Source organism: Pseudorca crassidens, chromosome 11, assembly GCF_039906515.1.
Source record: "Pseudorca crassidens isolate mPseCra1 chromosome 11, mPseCra1.hap1, whole genome shotgun sequence".
Taxonomy (NCBI): Eukaryota; Metazoa; Chordata; class Mammalia; order Artiodactyla; family Delphinidae; genus Pseudorca; species Pseudorca crassidens.
Window position 1 is genome coordinate 96,690,175 of NC_090306.1, and position 20,104 is coordinate 96,710,278.

At 47.2% G+C, this 20,104-nt stretch overlaps 2 protein-coding genes across 4 annotated transcripts; one reads left to right on the forward strand and one right to left on the reverse strand.

The window, feature by feature from the left end:
- Positions 1–4,187: 4,187 nt before the first annotated feature.
- TOMM22 (translocase of outer mitochondrial membrane 22) lies at positions 4,188–6,269 on the forward strand. Its single transcript, XM_067698117.1, has 4 exons — positions 4,188–4,350; positions 4,603–4,721; positions 5,190–5,307; positions 5,544–6,269. Exons 1-4 carry the CDS (start codon positions 4,225–4,227, stop codon positions 5,616–5,618), a joined length of 438 nt encoding a protein of 145 aa, XP_067554218.1. The 5' UTR covers positions 4,188–4,224; the 3' UTR covers positions 5,619–6,269.
- Positions 6,270–7,623: 1,354 nt separating this feature from the next.
- Positions 7,624–20,021, reverse strand: JOSD1 (Josephin domain containing 1). 3 transcript variants are annotated; one of them, XM_067698110.1, is made up of 5 exons: positions 19,749–20,021; positions 18,526–19,345; positions 10,687–10,815; positions 10,364–10,558; positions 7,624–9,714 (listed from the first exon to the last, which is right to left on the reverse strand). In XM_067698110.1, exons 2-5 carry the CDS (start codon positions 18,708–18,710, stop codon positions 9,615–9,617), a joined length of 609 nt encoding a protein of 202 aa, XP_067554211.1. In that variant the 5' UTR covers positions 18,711–19,345; positions 19,749–20,021; the 3' UTR covers positions 7,624–9,614. The 3 variants fall into 3 exon arrangements, with proteins under 3 accessions (XP_067554211.1, XP_067554210.1, XP_067554212.1); XM_067698109.1 differs by having other exon boundaries at positions 19,676–20,021; XM_067698111.1 differs by lacking the exon at positions 19,749–20,021 and adding an exon at positions 11,530–11,713 and having other exon boundaries at positions 18,526–18,649.
- Positions 20,022–20,104: the final 83 nt, after the last annotated feature.

The following is a 20,104-nucleotide window of genomic DNA, read 5'->3' on the forward strand; positions in this document are numbered from 1 at the left end:
GGTCCAGTGGTTAGGACTCTGCGCTTTCACTGCTGAGGACCCAGGTTCAATCCCTGGTCAGGGAGCTAAGATCCTGAAAGCTGGGCGGTGTGGCCAAAAAAAAGAAAAAAAAATGCTACATACTTTAAAGATTTACCTTTTTGTCCGATACATCTATTAGGTTCTGCCTAAAATACTTCCTCCTCAAAGCCTTTATTGACCAAATCTACTACTTCTGGGGGCACCCAAGTAAATAGTGCTGTCTACTTGACATCATCATTTGTAATCACTACAATGGTTTTGTAAATTTCTGAGCTGAGTGTCAGATAAGGGAAGAACTGTTACTGAAGAGCTGAGATTGAAAGTTCTGCGGGTGTGAGTGCAAAAAAAATCAGAGGAAATCTTAAGAGTTTGAGGCTTAACAAGGGGATCCGTATGCACAGTTGTACAGATACGGGCTAATGTGTATGTTCTATTGGGGAGGAGTACTTACAGCTTTTGTAAAATTCTCAAAGGGATCTACGCCCCACACCGAACCAAACTGAATTAGGAACTACTATATTACCAGTTTCCCATTCTGACAAGACAGGAACAGGAAAGGTGGAAACCATGGACTTGAGGGATAGGGAATGAGAGGAGCTGGGCGGGGGTGTTTCTAGAACACCTCGTCCTCATCCAGATGGCAGAGTCAGCTTTGTGCCCAGCGTGAGACATTAGCACTTACTTGTGCCTCGATTGAGGCCCCTGGGCTGGCATCAGTCTTACCACGTCTTCTTTGCTGCTACTGAGCATTTCCCCTTGAAACCTTCAGTGAAGGTTTCCCTTCTTCATCTCCAGCAGCTCCTCCTCGAATCTCTTGGATTTGGGGAAAGAAGGTGCCCCTCCCCGCCCCTTTGGGGGTTTTTTGGGGGATAGTTGTTCTGTTTTTCTTGTTCTCTTATTTTTTTTTTTTGCTTTTAATTAAATTGTTTTATGTGGCAAAACGCATAACATAAAATCTACCATCTTAACTATTTTAAAGCATACAGTTAAGTAATGTTAGTACATTCATTCTGTTGTACAGCCATCACCACCATCCATCTCCATAACTGCTCATCTTGTAAAACTGAAGCTGTTGTATACCCATCGGAAACGAACTCCCCATCTCCTCCTCCCTGCCAGCCCCTGGCAACCACCATTCTACTTTCTATGATTTTGACTAAGTACCCCCTGACCTGTCTGATTCCACAGGGCTCTGTCTTTCTCACTTGGCCATTTCTGGATCATCACGTCTATTCCTAAGGTTTGAATACTCTGCATGGCATGATTCCCAATATTTTTTCTTATCCTTGGACAATTTTATAAACATTGAAAGAGCTCTTTCAGCCTTAAACATGGATTTTTAGAAAAATCATGTACTGTTTGTGAATATAAACAAAATTAATTGGTCAAAGTTTTCCAAAAACTTCTTCATATTAGCATTTGTGACTTTCCACTTGGCGTTGTCGATGGAAAAAAAAAAAAGATTAATCAGTCAATCTAAGAAAGAAATGGAGGCTTTTATTTGAGCCAAATTGAGGATTATAACCTGGAGAAAGCCTCTCAGAAAGCTCTGAGAATTTTTCCATCTGTTAGAGGTCAAAGCACAGTTATATAAGTTTTTGAGACAGAGTGCTATATGTTAAATGACGTATTATTGACAGTTTACACAATCCACATCTATGTGTACACAGGGAGTAGTGGGTCATGGGTCATCATGGCCTTCTACAAGAAGGAAGTTTATCTCCTAAGGAGATCTGGTTAATGCAGATGCACAATACACACTAAAGGGGAGGGAGGAGGCCCAAACAGGCAAAGAAAGATTTTATGTTTAAATTTTTCTTGTCTTGCCATAAAATATGAATTTTATTTCATCAGAGTCAATGATGTCTGTAGTTTCCACATAAGACTGCCTTCTCTACCCTTCAAGAGTGTTGGTCTAGGGGCTTCCCTGGTGGTGCAGTGGTTGAGAATCTGCCTGCTAATGCAGGGGACACGGGTTCGAGCCCTGGTCTGGGAGGATCCCACATGCTGCGGAGCAACTAGGCCCATGAGCCACAACGACTGAGCCTGCATGTCCGGAGCCTGTGCTCCACAATAGGAGAGGCCGCGATAGTGAGAGGCCCCCGCTTGCCACAACTAGAGAAAGCCCTCGCACAGAAACGAAGACCCAACACAGCTAAAATAAATAAATAATTTTTTTAAAAGGAAGAGTGTTGGTCTTCCAGCATTTCTTAAAAGAGCCCATAAGAGAATCAAAAGCCATTGGCATCTGATTGCCCTTGCATTTATGTAGAGCTAGCCTGTTACCAACTCTGGTTCAGCTGCTCACTGCTCAAAAGCCAATACTCAGACAAGTGCTGGTTGGAAAAAAAGCTTTCTTTATTCAGGAGGTCAGCAACCTGGGGAGAAGGCGGACTCCAAAGATTCTGGGAGAATCATTTGGGGAGAGGGTCAGAGTCTTCCTTATCTTCCACTGTGTGCAGACTTTCTTCTGATTGGTTGGTGGTGAGGTAACAGGGCGGTGCTGCAGGAATCTTGCTCTCAGCCTGAGTTTACCATCCTCCACCTGCGTGGGGACCTTAGTTCCTGCAGAAGAACCCAAAGGTTCTGTATATCCCTTGAGGAGGAACCAGGATCGCTGCACTGTTTCTTGACTGCTCCTCCTTTGTTTCTGCTTTCCCTCCCTTCCCTGATTAGCAACTGTTTGCACCTGCCCTTTGGAACTCAGGGAAGGTCAGGGAAGCTGAAAGAAGCCTATTTCCTACAAACAAGAAACAGGGACAGGGAAAGGATTTGTACCCGGGAGGGACCCACAGGATCCTGCTTGGTTTCAAGCCTACTTTAAAAAAAAATCTAAATACATGCAAAAAGTGTAATTCATAAATGTACAGGCTGACGAATTATCCAAAATGGGCACACCCGTGGGAACACCACACACACCAAGAGACAGAACTTTACCAGCGCCCCAGACACTCTCCTGCCTTCCCAGATACACCTCCTCTTCCTCCTCAAAGGGGATCACTACCTTTCTCACCACAGATTGGTTTTGCCTGTCTTTTAACTTTACCTAGTGGAATCAGACAGTACGCACCTTTTTGTGACATGAAGACTTTTTGTAGTTAGAGCTGCCCTGTCCAGAGATAAAGAGGACTGAGGACTCTATCTGGAGAAAGTGCAAACCCCGCCCCCCCCTCCCCGGAATATGTAAACACAGGACAAGTCTCTCAAGTATCAGATAAGGATCAGGACCGTCCAATCCTGAGATTCTTCGGTTCCATGGTCAGTTGTCTAAAGAGGTATATCAAACTACCCTTGTATTAATAACTTGTGGGACACATTATAAAAAGGAGCATTTTCAAATATGGATAATACCTAATGCTGGGGAGGGTGTGGAGAAAAGGACACTTCCATTTGCTATTGTGAAAGTATGTGATATAATCATTCCGAGGGCAATTAGCTAATACCTACCAAAATTTTAAATGTTCATACGTTTTGGCCGGCAAACCCACATCTTGAAATCCATCCTCCAGAAATACTTGCAGCAACCCTGTACTGTGCGTCAATCTCCTCATTTCTAAAATGGGGACAATAGGGACTTCCCTGGTAGTCCAGTGGTTAAGACTTGTGGCTCCCAATGCAGTGGGCACTGGTTCCATCCCTGGTTGGGGAACTAAGTTCCTGCATGCGGCATGGCCCGGCCAAAAAAAATGGGGATAGTAGCACCTCAGTGGGTTGATGCAAAGATTAAATGAGCGCCCCTCCCACCCCCGCCCTTCGCACGTACAAACAGTGCCTGGTACACTCTCGCCTTTGTTTTAGTACATTGGGACTGTTTACTTGACGTTTTCGCAGAAGACCAATACATCTCCAAATCTCTACTTTGCTCCTACCAAAAACAGCCCTCAGGGAAATGAAACTGGATTCGTGTTTGTCTACGTGCGATCTCTGGGAGGCTTGTTAAAATGCAGATTTTCGGGCTCACCCTAAGCCCACAGAACAGAATTAACCGCTGACGCACCCCGATTCAGGGCTTTAATAAGTTTCCCACGTGTCTCACGTTCTCCGACCTCCCGGCCGCCCTTTGCTGAAGGCCGGTGAAGCCCGCCTACCAGAGGGCAGCGCTCTTCCCCAGCTCTCCAGCCTCCGGCTCCCGGAAGGGCGGCTCTGTCCGCCGTCGGCGCCGCACTCGCCTCTTCTCTTCCGCTTCCGGTGTTCCCCACAGCCATGGCTGCTGCCGCCGCCGCCGCCGCCGCCGCGGGCCCTGGGGCGCCGCTGTCCCCGGACGAATTGCTTCCGAAAGGCGATGCCGAGAAGCCTGAGGAGGAGCTGGAGGAGGAAGACGACGAGGAGGTACTGGGCACTGCTGGGCGGAGCGGGGCTGGGAGGGTGCGGGCGGGGAGCGGGGGTGAGGGCTCCGCGTGCTGCAGGAGCGGGACGAAGGCGCGTCGCGGAGCCTAGAGAGGTCCGAGCAGAGGCGTCTCCGGGAGGCGGGGTGAGGCTCCGCTGGGGCCGGGGTGCCCTAGCTCCAGGAGACCGGCATGTCCCGGCGTCGGGGGGTGGTTACCGCTGCTTCGGCCCATATCCGCGCCTCCTCCACCACAGTTAGATGAGACTCTGTCGGAGAGACTGTGGGGTCTGACGGAGATGTTCCCCGAGAGAGTCCGGTCCGCGGCTGGAGCCACTTTTGATCTCTCCCTCTTCGTGGCTCAAAAAATGTACAGGTAAGGGACGAGGGCAAAGACATTGGGGTGTGCCTGGGGTGACTAGGTGCCCTGAATGAACACGGGCTTTGGGAGCCGCAGACCTAGGTTGGAAGCCAGCTCGCCAGCTAGATCACTGAGTGACCTTGGACTGGTGCTACTTTAACCTTTCTTGGTCTCTATTTCCTCGTCTGTAAAGTGAGGGTTCTTATTGGGCAGGGTCGTTGTGAGGATCAGCTCAGATTATGTGATATAATTAATGTATAAGGAGCACTGTGAGAACTCAGGAGGATGTTCAGACTACTCTCACTAGATGTACAGTCTCTAGAACTGCTCCTCCTGTTTCCGGTAGGAGTACAGTGCAAGAGTTGGGTAGAACGCGCCTACCAAGAACATCGGAATGTGCAGGGTGAGAGATTCGGTTACTGGTGAGGTCTTGGTGAAGCTGTGTATTTTTGTCTTGCCGTCGTGCTCATGCTCCCTCCGCAGGTTTTCCAGGGCAGCCTTGTGGATTGGAACCACTTCCTTCATGATCCTCGTTCTTCCGGTCGTCTTTGAGACTGAGAAGTTGCAGATGGAGCAGCAGCAGCAGCTGCAGCAGCGGCAGGTGAGCCCAGACCCTGGGCTTGTTGCCAGTAGTGGAGACATAAGTTGTTTATTCCTCTGGCACCTAGGTAGGGCGGTTAGTGTGCCGGAAGGGATTGGGATCCGGCCCACCCTCCTTTAGGTGCCTGACTGTGCCCTCAGCATTGTTTTCATAGACCTTGTCTGCCTGGACAGGTATGATGAAAATGAGAGCCCTAGGTCTGTACAATGCCTTACACCCCTCCTTTTCTTTTCCAGATACTTCTAGGGCCTAATACAGGGCTGTCAGGAGGAATGCCCGGGGCTCTACCTTCACTTCCTGGAAAGATCTAGATTGTTACTGCTATGTTTGGCCTGTCTTGGTGGGAGAAGTTTGAAAATTCAATAGTGTTTGAACTGCTGATTATTGGATTTTTTTTAATTTTTTTTTTTTTTGAACTTTGGCACATTGATTTATCTAAGCCTGGTGGGGAGAATTCTCCCCACATTGTCTCATGGAGAGACTCCTCACTTGCAACTGTGCCCTCCATGCTCTCCTGACTTATGTCTTCTGTCCTCACTCTGATACGAGTGCAGCAATGCAGATGGTTACTCCAGCTCCGGCCATCCCACCCCTTTCACTAAATTACTTCTGACGGAAGATCTCCTCACTATCCCATTGTGGGGTAGGAACTGATGCCATCGGGAAGGATGTGCCCCTGACCATTAACGACTGTTCGGTTTTTAAGAATGGGGATGTTGGGGAGGGACGTGCACACGAGATAGAATGCATTACAGCTGTGCTGTGAATTTCTGTGTATGTTGGAAAGGATGGAGAGAGGGCTGGCAACAGCTTCAGCCACAACGTGGGGACTGTGGAGGACAGAGCAGGAGCTCATTTCCTCTGCATATTTCAGCTGTTAGACGTGTGTGTGTCTAAAAGAGAAAAAAAAGTCAGTGCTCACTTTTTCTATTTAAATATTAAAAAATGATTCCAACCAAAAATGTCTTCCAAGTGCTCGTCATACATACCTTGAAATTATTTAGACCATTTTAGGACAAAGAAAACTGCCCCTCACATTTTCTCTCACCTGAGCCAGCACCACCGTTTAATACCGACTGATCCCTTAGGCCCACGTTAGTTAAATTCCCAGAGGTAAAGAAAAATTCGTCTTTGACCAAGAACCTCTCTGAGTTCAAGCAATCAGTTTCAGATCCACCAGCAAAGGATTGGGTCCATGTACTTGCACAGTCTACAATGACATTATACACTTATAAAGGGGGAATTCCCTGGTGGTCCAGTAGTTAGGACTCTGTGCTTCCACTGCAGGCAACACGGGTTCGATCCCTGTTTGGGGAACTAAGATCCCACATGCTGTGAAGCTCAGCCAAAGGAAAAAAAAAGCAAAAACAATAATTATAAAGAACTTGCAAAGAATGACATAGTATTGCTATCTAGTCTGGGGATAGGAAGGTTGCAAATAGAACATCTTAGGTTTGTTCTTTTTGAAAATACAGTTGACCCTTGAACAACACGGGGTTAGGGGAACTGACGCTCCTTGCAGTCAAAAGCCTGTGCATTTCTTTTAAAAATCATTGGCCCTCTATGTGTCTTCTGTCCAACCAATCACAGTTCATGTGGCACTGTAGTATTTCTTGAAAAAAGTTCACGTGTAAGTGGACCCCCAGAGTTCAAACCTGTGCTGTTTGAGGATCAATTGTAATTGCTGATGAGCTATTGACAGTGAATCCAACTGTAGCCCTATCTTTGAACTTTGTAATTTTCCCATTTCACACACATTTTTATTGGCATTGTGCTAGTAACAATACTAAGTCCTTTATGTGGGTTGCTGGAACTATACTATACAATTTAGGAGGTGGTATAGTATTCTCATTTTACAGAAGAGGAAAACAGTCCCAGAAAGGTTAAGTGATCTGTTCCAGGCTGAATAGAAAATGCCTGATCTGAATTCAAATCTAGTCAGTCTGGCTCGGAATCCTGCTATGTACTTGGTGCTGGGGCCTCCCAGGTCCTCTGTGAAATACATAATCTTCCACCTGTTAACCAGGGAAGAACAGTCACTTGTCAGTAAAGAAAACTTGTACTTAAGATTAGGGTTAGGGTTCTTCATGTTGTGGAGCCTAGTTTTTACAAATTAAGTCGAAAAGTGTCTCGGGCTTTTTCTGAATCAAGTCCTACTTGGTGAGTATTTTGTCTGGATTTTTGAAGTGAGAGAGGTCTGGCCAAAGCACAGTATGTCTCTAAAAGATGACTTATGGTGGTAGTGAATTCCTTCCAAAGCAGCATCATACTAAACTTCACTTTTTTTAATGTACATAATTACAGAATTCAGACAGATGAAATTTATGTATGGAGTTTTCCATTTTTAATATTTGGTTAAACAAAATACATCTTTTGTAAACAAACCCAGCACAAGGCCAACAAAAAGGAATAAAAGCAAGAAAAACAAAAAGCCTAGGGTTGCCCCTTACTGGGCATCAGGGTCAGGCCTGCCCCCTTTCTTATAGGAAGTGGGGCCTTTTGCCCTTGGGCATCAGCATAGGTCCCTGTTCCTAAGCACCAGAATTGGATATGAACAGAGAAACCAGCCCTGAAATGTTTAAGCGTCTTTGCATATATCCCACTGGCTCATGGACTCCAAGTGCATGGGGACTCCTTTGAAGTGCCGTTTGCACAGGCCCCAGCAGATTGGTGGCGAGGAGTTTCCTTCTCCTCCCAGGAAATGGCTTACATCACTGACAGTGCCAATGGACCCAAGGTCCTGCTTGTGACAATGAGCAAGGTTGGCTGTAACTTCTGGCTGGTGGTGGTTGGAATGTCTGTGCAGGGGCGAAGAGCTCCCTGTGGTGCCAAGCAGGTCTGGTGTAGAAAATGGTGCAGAAGAGAATGCGGCCACTTGCTGAGTGCGGCCACTTGTTACTCAGCATAAAAAATGGCCTTGTTGGATTGAAGATACATGTGCAGAAAAAGTGCTGGTGTAAACATGCACTCCAGTCACAGTGGGGAGAAAGCCTCAGCTTCATCCCGTTAAGCTTGCTCAGGCTGGACATGCAAGCCCCAGGCTGGCTCTGCTATTGGAGAGGTCTGGCCAGTGGGGCAGCTCTCAGACCTGCCGAAACCACTGACCTGTGAGGGCTGGACAGGCCATCCTTGCCTGCCCGCCTGCCCTGAGACAACCACAGCCACTGTGGTGACAGGCGGTGTAGTATGACCCTTACTTCTCCTTTTGTTTTCCCAAGTTACGGGGAGAAAAGTGGCCTACAACTATTTAAAGAGGTAGGGGGCGGGTCCATTCTCAGTTGATCTGTAAAGGAAGCTACAGAGAGATGACAAAGCGTAATGCACATATCCACCCAATGTGAGGGCTCTGCTTCTTGTCACTACAGTGACTCCAAGCCTAGGACTTCTACCCATTCTAGCTGCTCCAGGTCTCTGAAGGCTTATCTTCCCAATACTTTCCTTGCCCAACTCTGTCTCAAACTAGTAGAATTTGATGTCAAAGGCAGTCTTATTTTTTTCCTGATTTTTGCCAGAGTGGGTCAGCTGGGAAAACTGCCCTTTTGCCTATCTTGTGCCTCAAAGCCTCCTAAACCAGTGCAATGCAGTGAAGTGGGAGGGATGGTGCTGGAGTGAGGCGGACAGGCTGCCCATGCCTGCCCCAGCCTGGTTCTGGCCACATCCTCTTAGGTATCTAGCTCACCCTGTCACACTAGAATATCGCAGGATTCAACCGCCCGGCATGGAATATTAGAGAACTTTTCATTATAAAACTCCACGGATGGCCATAAACCACTCTTAAAAACGGGGTAAGGGCGGCATTAAGGGTTGGAGACAGCATGCTGTACTGCTGCTGCAGTTTTGGAGATGGTTTCCTGAGAGGCCTTTTTGCTCTAAGTCCTTCAAACCCGTCAGCATGGGCTTTGCCTGTACTGTGTCTTCAGACCCACTGGTTGCCAGGAAAGGGGAAGTGAAGGCAGCATCTCCAGGTGAGTCAGAGCAGCAGTGAACTCCAGCAGAGCCTCTGGCAAGTCCTCAGAGAAACGGGGAAATAAGCTAAGACCCACCTTTCTTTCTCCTCTCTTAAATAAAACAAAAGTCTTCCATAGCTTGCCTTAAGCACACAGAGCTCCTACTTTCCTTTCCCAGAACAAGTAACGCTGGTTGGTTCTGTAACAGTCTACATGTCTGTCCTATTGCACTGTCAAATCTGAGGGGAAAAACCCGATGAGATGTTTGGGGACGTGGCAAGGGCAGACCCACTGTAGAGGCCACAGCACATCACAGAGGATTTCGGGGGTTGAGGTGAGGGAAGGCTGGGTAGAACTGTGTTACACATCAGCCCTCCAACTCTGATGGGCCTCCACCTCTTCTGGTACCACCAGCAGGAGTTCACAGTTCTTTCCTCGCAAATGATGTTTTAAAAATTTCCTACAGGAAAAAAGGGTAGATGAAAGAGAAAATGAAAATGCTAGTAAAATTGCAAACTCCAGTCTTGGGGCCACATGTTCGCCAGACAGGACCCTTGTTATTTATACCCTTGGCTGCCCTAAACACGCTCTAGTAGTGATCTGTTCTTGGAGGAGTCCACATTTGGTTACCCCTCAATCTGTCCAGTTAAATTTCCAATCTGAATTTTTGCTCATCCTCATATGTTACTGCCAACAGTAGCCAGTTCTGTGAGGAACAGAGCCCAAAGTACTCTAAAGGACTTATAATTGTAAAAAAAAAAAAAAAAAAAAAAAAGAAGAAGAAGGAGTTTCTTCTTTGGTTCCAGGAAATTTAGCCCCCTCTGGCCCAAATGTTTGCCTTCCTTTCATTGAACTGGCAGCTATACCGTCAAGTTGGAGAATGTTACAATGCCAGTTCTGCCAGACTAGAAAGCCAGCATCCCAGGTAATGGGACTTCTCTACCAATGGGATTTAATGTCTTCATGGGCCATCAAAGATTCAGGTCTTTTTAAAGTCTGAAACCCTATGATTCTAAGTGACAATAAGGAGAGGACCCAAGGAACTAGGAATTTCATTTCCTTTGTCCAAAGATAAGCTCAACTTGCCACTACATCAGCCACACAGGTACCTGAGCTCGCCCTCGCCTCCAATCCATTCGGGCATCTTCAGTTTGGAGTCGAGGTTGTAGTAGGCACCTCCCACCTCTCGAACACAGATCCAATGCTGCCTTTTGAGTGGCAACTTCAGTGGACCCCAACACAGGCTGGAGGGCAGATTCATGATGAAGCCCATAACATTAGTGAGAGCAATGGCGCCGACATCCCTGCAGAACAGAAACGGTGTTGGGCTCTGCAGCAGCCAACTCCCCCGGATTCCCCAGTTGTAACACCACCACTGGCCACCTCCCCGGCTGAATGCCAGTTCTCATCAAGTCAAGCCTGGTTCAATTACCTGCGCTTGTCCCACCAAACAGCTTCATAGCCTTTGGTTTGAAGTGCTGCCATAATGACGTTCACATCGTAGTTCCCATTTCCCAGCATGCTCTTCTTGTGGGGGGTCACCATGGTGTTTGGAGACAACCTGCAAATGTGAAAGGAGGAAAGCTGAGACTTGCTGGTCAACCTAACCCCTCCTGGCCCTGCACTGGCAGGGACAAAAGAGCACTTTACACCACTGCCCCTGGAAGCTTGTTTCCTCCCATTCAAGTAAATGTAACGAGTTCTTACCAAAGTATTTTGAAGTCTGGGCTCCTGCTTCCCTAGGGATTACCTTTCCTTTTATGAAAAACAATAATTCAGTAGCAGTGGGGCCTATCTGCCTACCATTTAGAAAGTATGTCTCCAGTGAATTCAATGGATACAGAGAATGTTCCACGAAGCAGTCTCATCTATGAAATCCCCAGTCTTCCCATTTCTGCAGTCTTCTTCCTTGCTGATCTTCCTGCCTTGATACAGCCTTTTTTTTAACATTAAAAATAGTATTTGATAGTTTGATTGCATGGGTAGTATTTCTTACTCTTATTTCTTACACTTTAAATGCTTTCTGTTTAAGGCTTGCATACTTGGTAATCATCAATCATTAAATACTCAAAGGCCTACAGGGGCTCAGACAGGTAACATAAATGTATGAACTGGGACCACATAAGGCAATATAAAGTAGTAAGGCCCATATTAAACTGAAATTCATGAACCACCTAAAGGTATTCTGCATATACACGTGTGTAAAATACCTGAATTAAAAAAAAAACAAACACAAATTGGAAAGAAATTTTGTACCAGATAAACAAAACTCGACTGCAGTGTGGTTTGCTCACTGGCTTTAAGCCACCTTTGCCCAGGCCTCTTTAGCCACTCCTCCATCTCATGACAAGGTCAGTTCTGAAGGCATTCCCAATCCCATTAATTTGCTTTCATAGGCGGCGCAGGCCAGGACCTGAGGAAAGGCCATCTTGAAGGAAGGGGCAGCATGCCTTGCACCTCTGTGTGAAGGGGAGGAAGGGAAATGGCGTGAGTCCCTCAGGAATAAAAGTGGAGAGCGGATGTCTAGGAGGTCGCTAAATGCCATCTCCAGGAGAGAATCAGATCTTTAGGCCAACTCTAAAAACTTAAGAAGTCTTATACTCTATATACAGCAACCATGCTGATATTTCTCCAACATAAAACATACTCCTGCCACTACTTAAACCCTCCATAGCTCCCAAAGCACTTAAATACGATCTAAGCTACTTCCTCTGGCCTGCAAGGCCCTTGGGATTCTGCCGACCTCATCCCTACCTCTTAGCACAAACACCTTCTCTCTGCAATCTGAACACACAAAGCTCTTTCTCACTGGAGGGCCTTTGCACTCACTGTTCCCGCTGTCTGGAATCCTCTTCCCCTAGATCTCCACTTGCTCTGCTCCTCATTTTTTGGGTCTCAAGTGTTATTGCCCTAGAGGCCTTTTCTGACCACCCAACCCTACATTTCTCCCAGTCATTTCCTCTTACATCCACCTGCTTTAATTTAATTATAGCTCGTGTTACTACTGGACGTGTTTTCTGACTTGCGTGTTTTTCCACACTAGAAAGACAGCAGGGGCCTTCTCTACCCATCACCAGACCTCAAAGAATACCTGGCACGTGACAGGTGCTCGAGGGACGTTTGTTGAAATGTTTTCCATGTTTATTTTGTTTTCCCTCTCTCTTGCCCTGTAAATATTAGCGGACCCTTAAAATAATAAGGGCTTATATGCTAGCCTCCAGAGTTAGCAAAGAAGGGGATCTGAGGACACTAAACTCCACTCTGCAACCAAACTTTGTTTTACCTGTGACAATAAATACCGTTTAGTGAAAACTTCTCTGCCATGCCTGATGATAGATGCTTTCATATATGTATCTCATTTAATCCTCACAATAAACCCGTAAGAAGCTATGAATTATTACCATTTTATGGGTTTAGAAACTGAAGTTTGGTGATTTAAAATGACTAGCCTGTGATCACTTCCCTTATAGATGACAGAACTAGGATTCAAACTCGGGTTTGTTTGAATCCAAAGTTCTGCTTGCTGTCTTACGGCAAGGACTCATGAATCAGAGTGGCTGGTGGCGGTGGGCTGATAAGAGGAAAGGCCAGCTGAGTCCCTTGGCCTGGGCCTAAAATGTAGCTTAACAGGACAAAGGCTCTCAGTGGGTTCTTGGGCACTTGGATTAAATGAGAAAGCCTATGAAAGTCTATCTCAAGATATATCAAGTTACTCTCCCTTCACCAACTTTTCAGTAGCTTCTCAATACCTTCAGAGAAGTCTCCAGCCAGGAGACGCATGAAGGTTCCAGCAAAGAAACTGCTGAGTCTTCCACCTCTTTCACCATCTAACTCCCTACCAAGCTCAAACCTTAGTGCTGCGTTTCCCCGCAATGCGCTCCTCTGAGGATCACAGAGGCATTTAATACAATAGCTGAATGAATCAAGTAAACAGGTTTCCTACAGGTTTTCTTGAAGCCCCTAATATGCTAATATTTACCTTGAGTCTCGGGGAGAGGGTGTACAAAAGGTTTCAGCTCCCAAACAGGTTTGACCACACATTTTTTTTGAGGTGCACCTTCTAGGACTAGTGTTCCAAGTGTCTCTTCTCCTTGTCCTACATCAATCTCAGATTCAAATCCTTGCCTGTCTATTCCTACTATCTCTCCCCTAACTGGAGGCTCCTCACCTCATACCTGGATTTAAAAAAAATTTTTTTAATCTTTTGGCTGCACCATGCAACATGTGGGATCTTAGTTCCCCGACCAGGCATCGAGCCCTCGTCCCCTGTATTGGAAGCATCTTAACCACTGGACCACCAGAGAAGTCCCACACCTGGATTTTTTGACACAGGTTCCTAAATTGACCTCCTTGCTTCCAAGTGCTCCTTCCACCTATTCAGCCTTTATGTTCCTGCCACCTTCACCAAGGTATCATTTCACTCACTTACATAAGAACTGTCAGAGGAGCCAGTTGCCTGGTTGGCCAACTCCAACCCTCCCAGCCCCACTTGACCTGCTGTTTCCCCTTCATTGGGCTTAGTGTACTTCAGGCACCATGACCATGTGGCCTCTCTTCTTTTATCCTAGTTCCTGTTTCAAGCTAAATCCTAAAGCTTCTTCAAGCTCAACCTAACATCCTACCTCTTCCACGGAATCCTTCCTGGCTCCAGTGCAGCAGAAAAAGGAGGGAGATCAGGAGGACCACACACATCTGAGTTCATATCCAAGCAGAATCAATATCAATTCTGAGATTTAGTCTCCATGCCTGTTAGCTTCTCTGTAAAAATGGGAATGATTCCTATCTTATAGGATCACTGAAGAATTCACTTATTTTATACATGTCCAACAAAATAGTAAATTCCCAAAGCAAAGGGGATGACTCATCTCCTCTGTATCTCTCATAGATGGGCATTGGCAACTGCATAACCATGTGTCTGTCAAACCAATCAATATAGGAAATGCTAAGAATGGTTTCCAACTCACTCCTAGAAGAGTGGCCATTTGAATAAGTGGGATCCATCCAGTGTGCCCATTATACCAGTGCTTGTTTTTACTTTGACAATAATCAAGTGCCCACTGTGTTAGCTATTTTTATGAGATTTATCCCTTAATCCTTCCAACAATCTTTTTTTTTTTTTTTTTTTTGCGGTACGCGGGCCTCTCACTGTTGTGGCCTCTCCCGTTGTGGAGCCCAGGCTCCGGACGCGCAGGCTCAGCGGCCACGGCTCACGGGCCCAGCCGCTCCGCGGCATGTGGGATCTTCCCGGACCGGGGCACGAACCCGCGTCCCCTACATCGGCAGGCGGACTCTCAACCACTGCGCCACCAGGGAAGCCCCCAACAATCTTGAGATAGAAATTAACCCCATAGTGTAAGTAAGGAAGCTGAGGTACAAAGAGGTTATGGTGACTTGTACAGTCATATACAGCTAGTGAGTGGCAGAGCTAGGATTCCACCTCTAAACCTAAAGCTACAATGAACGGTCTCCTGGATATTTCAACACACTCATCCCACTGAATTCCATGGGAATTCTACTCTGTCCCAATGGAATGTTTTCTTGAGACTCCTCGGCAAACGCCTATTCAGGACTGTCTTAATTATTTCCACGGAAATTCTGGACTATACGCTAGCCTCTCATTTTTGTCACCATAAGCAGAGGTTAGAGCCATAAGATTTGAAGTGATCTACAACTGAGAAGATGGATTCTAGTCCAGGTCTCTCCACTGATGTCTGTGCCCTCAGTTAAGTCTCTGGTCCTCTCTTATAGTTACCACTGTGTCTGGCTAAGGTGATGCTTCAGGTTTGAATGAAAAGGAAATGTGGAAACATGTCATCAAGATTCCTTTTTTCCCTTAATTTTTTCCTTTTTATAAGTTCTGAGGTGTGACCTTAGAAAATATGGCTCAGAACTTCCTAATGTGTTTTTAAATTATTAAATACATAAAGCACAGCTTAAATACATAAAGCACAGATCACAGCGCCAGGTACACAAAAGTACTCTGTAGGTGCTGGCGATGATGATGACAAGGAGGAGTCTGTCCAGCCCTTGGATGAGAAAATTTAAATCTCTAGAGATTAACACTCAACAACACCTTTTCTCCATTTACAACCGCCATACCTTTAAATGTGACGCCTTCCTTTAAATGTGTGCTCAGGGACTTTTTAATGGGGAGGCAGGAGGGCTTCTCTGTGGTAGAGGATGTTCACCAGTATCTATAATCTCTTATAGTCTGACCTTTTCTCCAATTGCAGTTGTTCATCCTTTTCAAACCAATGATCTCTTTGTGACCACTATCTTCAAATCCTGGATTGAGCCTCTCACACCTGACTCCTCTCTTCCCTGTTCCTGTGTTGCTGCCGAGTCATTAGCTTAGTCCTGTCTAAATTCCTATTCATTTCTATTCCAGCCATGAGTCATCTCATACCCACAACTGCATTGAAACTCCACCCTGCTTTTGTATTCTGTCTGGCTAAAATTCAACTGCTAGAATGAACTTCCTCTCAACAAATGGCATTAATCAAAAATTGTGTCCCATTTCTACCATTCATCAGCCACATCTTCAAAAAAGCATAGAACTTAAGATCTGGGAATTTAAAATTACCTAGTTAACATTACTGCCAACATTACTCTTCTTTTCTGTTAAAATCCAAATGGATTATCTTTTTCCCTTTAGACTGCTCTGAATTCCATGGTTCTAAATTCACTTAAGTCTTTTCTCAAGGCCGGGTCAATGGATAGTTCTAAGACGTACTTCTCTGCAGCTGAGTCTTGTTCAGCTTGTTTTCTTTACAGTGTGTAGTGGTGCCTGGCATACTGAAGGCAGCTAGTAAATGTTTCTTGTTTAAAAAATTCTATCTCCTCTCCCTCACCTCTCCTCCCTTTGTTTTTTCCTCTCATCCCTTTCACACTTCTTTGTTTCTATTTATCCACACCGAATCTTCCCATATTAAATACTCCATACAGAATTCCACCTCTGGAGTGGTAGGGTACAGATATTCTCATATGTACTGGTCTGCTGTTACTCTGAGGTGGATCTTGTGCTGATAGGTACCTGGGGGAATGTAGTACAACTTGCTAAAGCTTCAAAAGCCAGGAATAGAACTTTGGTTCCATGTGAGTGTTTAGCAAATATTTAGCGTTCTTTCATTCAGGGAAAACATAGCTGAAAAAGTCCTGCTATTATCCACAAACAGCTTATAGTCCACATCTTCAAACCCAGGCCCAACTTCCTAGCAGGGTGAACAGCTACTGATGATGTAATTGCTCTGAGACACCTTCCCAATACTCAGGAAGTAGCAGAGCAGATAGGAAAGCAGGCCCTCCATTCACAAAGCTTGGGACCAAATCCTACAACTAATAGCTCTGTGAACTCTGTTCCCTCATCTGGAAAGATGAAAAATAACAGGATCTACCTTTTTTTTGGCCGCACAGCATGTGGGATGTTATCTCCCTGACCAGGGATCCAACCAGTGCCCCCTGCAGTGGAAGTGCGGAGTCTTAACCACTGGACCGCCAAGGAAGTCCCAGGATCTACCCTTAAGATTGGTGTCAGGAGTGAGTTAACACAAGGAAAGCACTCAGAACAGTGCTTTGCACAGAGTGAGTGTTCATCTGTGTTAGTGATCATCATGATGTCAGATCCAGGCCAAATTTAGAGAAGTGGAAAACTTCTGAATGGACACACTGAATCTTGGAATTGACATTGACTAGTGAGTGAAACTGGGCAAATTGCTTAAATGGAAACCTAGTTTCCGAGGATCACTACTGATAAGGTTGTTGCAGGGCTGTCACAGAGTACCAAGTACCAAGCAAGTTCAAGGACTCACTGTCAGTCTTTTTCTTCTCCCTAGACTTCGATTAGGAAATAATCTGAAAATATCCAATTAGGAGAAGAAGATATATTAATGGCTGCCAAAAGGAAGCAGTCTAAGGGACTGGCCTCCTTTCTGCTTTCAGCTACACGACCTAGCAATCTGAGACAAGTTATCTCACCTCCCAGGGCCCTGTTTCCTGAAAAGAGTTAATTCTACTTGCCAGATGATGGCCATGATGCAAAGGACACATCTGCCCTGCTAAGGCATTACTATGGTTATTACTGACACTGGAAAATAATTACTCTCATTACAATTTTGTCAGCACACTGGGATTAACATTCTTTTAAGAGAGGGCCTACGGTTCTTTCAGGGTAAGTGGTCCATACCTATGCTTCATAAATCACCCCAAATAGGTTGTTCCCAGCTGTAATTCAGGCCCTCTGGGGCAATCATTTCATTTCTGAATGGAGTCAGAGAAGGGTCTTCTGGAACTGCCAATACACATTGCTTGAAGAATTCTTGGGCTTTCTCTGCACTGAGAATTGAGCGGGATAACTCTTTATAAGCTGGCGTAGTGAGACAGGCGCACCGTCAGAGTTGCTATGGACAGCACACGTGCTGAACCAGCCACTGCAGAACCATTTCTCATACCCTTTGAGAGAAGAATTTTAGAACATCAAAGCTGACAGAAGAAAGCTGAACTTCTATCAACCTGTCCGGTAGTGTTTGGAAAGTGGATAAGAAAGGCCCTCTAGAGTGAAGTAGAAAGGGGAGGGGGCCTAGGGTCAGCTTCAAATCACAGCTTTGCTACTTAGAAGCTATTTGGACAAACTACCTGACCTTTCTTTCTGTTTATCAGTAAAATAGAGACAGTAAACCTACTGTTAGGAGAGCTACACAAAACACCATACGAAAAGCACCAACCCCAGCACACGGCCTCGTAGAAAAGCTGAGCGCTGTGTATATACCCTTCTTATGGAACCCACTACATTCCAACCCTGATGACAGGTGACTGAGTGTGTACGTATCTTGTCCCCCTTCTAGACTCTAAACTCCTTGGGGGCAGGACTTGAGAGGCATTAACAGCATAGTGGTCAACAGCACAGCAACAACAAACCTGGATTCAAGCCTGGCTTCATCTCTTGTTATGTTACCTTGGGCAAATTACTGAACTTCTCTGAGCCCTGTCTTTATCCATAAAATGGAAATGACAACACAGATTCCAATGGATTGTAGAAGGGATCACTTGAGGTAACACCACTGAGGCTCTTAGCACTGTGCCCAGCCCACTGTTAAGTGCTCAGTAAATGGTCCTGATTATTCACTTTCCCATTCCTGTGTCCCTTATACCTGCTAACAGCATTTAGCTAACAATCCCTGTTGGTTTGAAGGTTTATGCAGCAGAGACGCTGCCCCACGCGCAGAAATTCAAAAAGAGCACAGAAGGATAGAGGCACCAAGAAGGAGTCCCCTACCTCTGGAAAATCTCTTGCAGCGTGTCCCGGGTGAAGGCATTGCTGTCCTGGAAGACGTTATTGAGGGCGTGCAGAGCACAAAGCTCCCTGCGCTGCTTCTCATGGTAGATTTGTAGGGGTGCAGCCTGGGGCAGCTCCAATGATTCGGATTTGGCCTTGTCTCCTTTCCATGGCACGCAACTCATGTTTTTCGTTTTAGGTTCCAGAGAGGGCTAAAAACACCCCACTCTTTCCTCCTGAGGAGGAATGTAAGCTTCTCAGTCTTTGCAGGATTCCTGAGGTCTACCTTATTTTCTGGTGTCCATGATTTATGCTTTGTCGCGGGGAGAAGAGGTTGTAATCAAAAGGAACAATAATCCCCCTCTTCTCAAAACAAAGATAACTTTTGGATTTAGTGTATTTTGCCACCACTGTCGAAGTGCAGAAGTTTTAAAAAATCATATAAAATCTAAGACCTTGTTTTCCTTCTTCCACTCTCCTCTTCTAACCCTTCCAAAAACACACGATTTTCTTGCTGTATTTTCCTTTCTGCAAATGCCAACCAGGCCTCAAGGCAGGAGGACCGAACGGAGTCGGTCACATCGCTCCTTTTCTTCCATTTCTTTGAAACCACAACGCCACTGACTCAGGAGACAAGGCCTAGGTGGTGGATAAAACGCAAATTTCGAGCAGCTAGCGAGGGCCGGCCAGCGTGGGATCGCGGGCCCTGCTGGGGCGTCGGGGGAGGCTCTCCATCCTCTCGGGTGCGGTGGGACCCCGCGGGGCCGAGGCCGGCGCAGCTCCCTCGGAAAGCGCGGACTCTCACCCTCTCGCCGCGGCCCTACGGGGAAGACAACTCCTGTCAGCTCCGGCGGTCGGGTGGGCCGCGGCAGAGGACCAGGCTGCCCAGGGAAGCTGCGCGGCGGGTCCGGCCCCAGCCCCAAGGAAGGTCCTGCACTGCGACGGGCAGGCCCGCGAGGGGTGGGGCCGGACAATTCGTCTCGCCCTCGGGGGCCCAGGCCCACCCAGCTCGCCGCCCCCACCCCAACCTCCCCGCCCGTCACGTGAGTGCAAGCCGAGGCGCCCTCCCGCCGCTCCCCTAACCCCGACCCCGCCCGGTCTCCCGCGCCGCCTGGACAGCGTGCGGACGCGCCGCCGGTCGCCCCCTCACCGCTGCAGGCCGCCACCTGGAGCTGCGAGCCGCCACCTGGGCCGCGCTCGGGCGGGCGAGCGAGCGCGCGCACCTGAGCCCGACGTCAGCGGCCCCAGCCCAGCGCGTGCTCCGAAAACGCCCTCCTTCGCCGTCCCAGCTCCCGCCCCGCCACGGCGTCCGCTCTGACGTCGGCCTGACGTCAGCGGCGCCGGCTGTGGGGTCGCGGCCGCCGTGCGTCTGTTGCGCGGGTGCACGCTGCGTTGGGTCTCCTGGCGGTGTGGGGTGCGTACCCCGGCGGCGGCTGTAGCGGCGACTCGCCGCAGGTAGAGATAGTGCCCGGCTCCTCGGCTGGTGCCCGGATCCTCTGTTCTCTCCCTCCGGGGCTGGGCAGGCCGGGCGGCCGGTGGGAGTCCCGCCCCGATGCCTGTCCCGCCCCTCTCGTCCCAC

Excerpts from the sequence above, each read along its gene's own strand:
- TOMM22 (XM_067698117.1), top strand. The coding sequence starts at position 4,225 with ATGGCTGCTGCCGCCGCCGCCGCCGCCGCCGCGGGCCCTGGGGCGCCG. Across the intron at positions 4,351-4,602 it reads AGGAGGAAGACGACGAGGAG|TTAGATGAGACTCTGTCGGA; the intron begins GTACTGGGCACT and ends CCTCCACCACAG. Across the intron at positions 4,722-5,189 it reads GTGGCTCAAAAAATGTACAG|GTTTTCCAGGGCAGCCTTGT; the intron begins GTAAGGGACGAG and ends CTCCCTCCGCAG.
- JOSD1 (XM_067698110.1), bottom strand. The coding sequence starts at position 18,710 with ATGAGTTGCGTGCCATGGAAAGGAGACAAGGCCAAATCCGAATCATTG. Across the intron at positions 10,816-18,525 it reads CTGCAAGAGATTTTCCAGAG|GTTGTCTCCAAACACCATGG; the intron begins GTAGGGGACTCC and ends TCACATTTGCAG. Across the intron at positions 10,559-10,686 it reads GTTTGGTGGGACAAGCGCAG|GGATGTCGGCGCCATTGCTC; the intron begins GTAATTGAACCA and ends TCTGTTCTGCAG.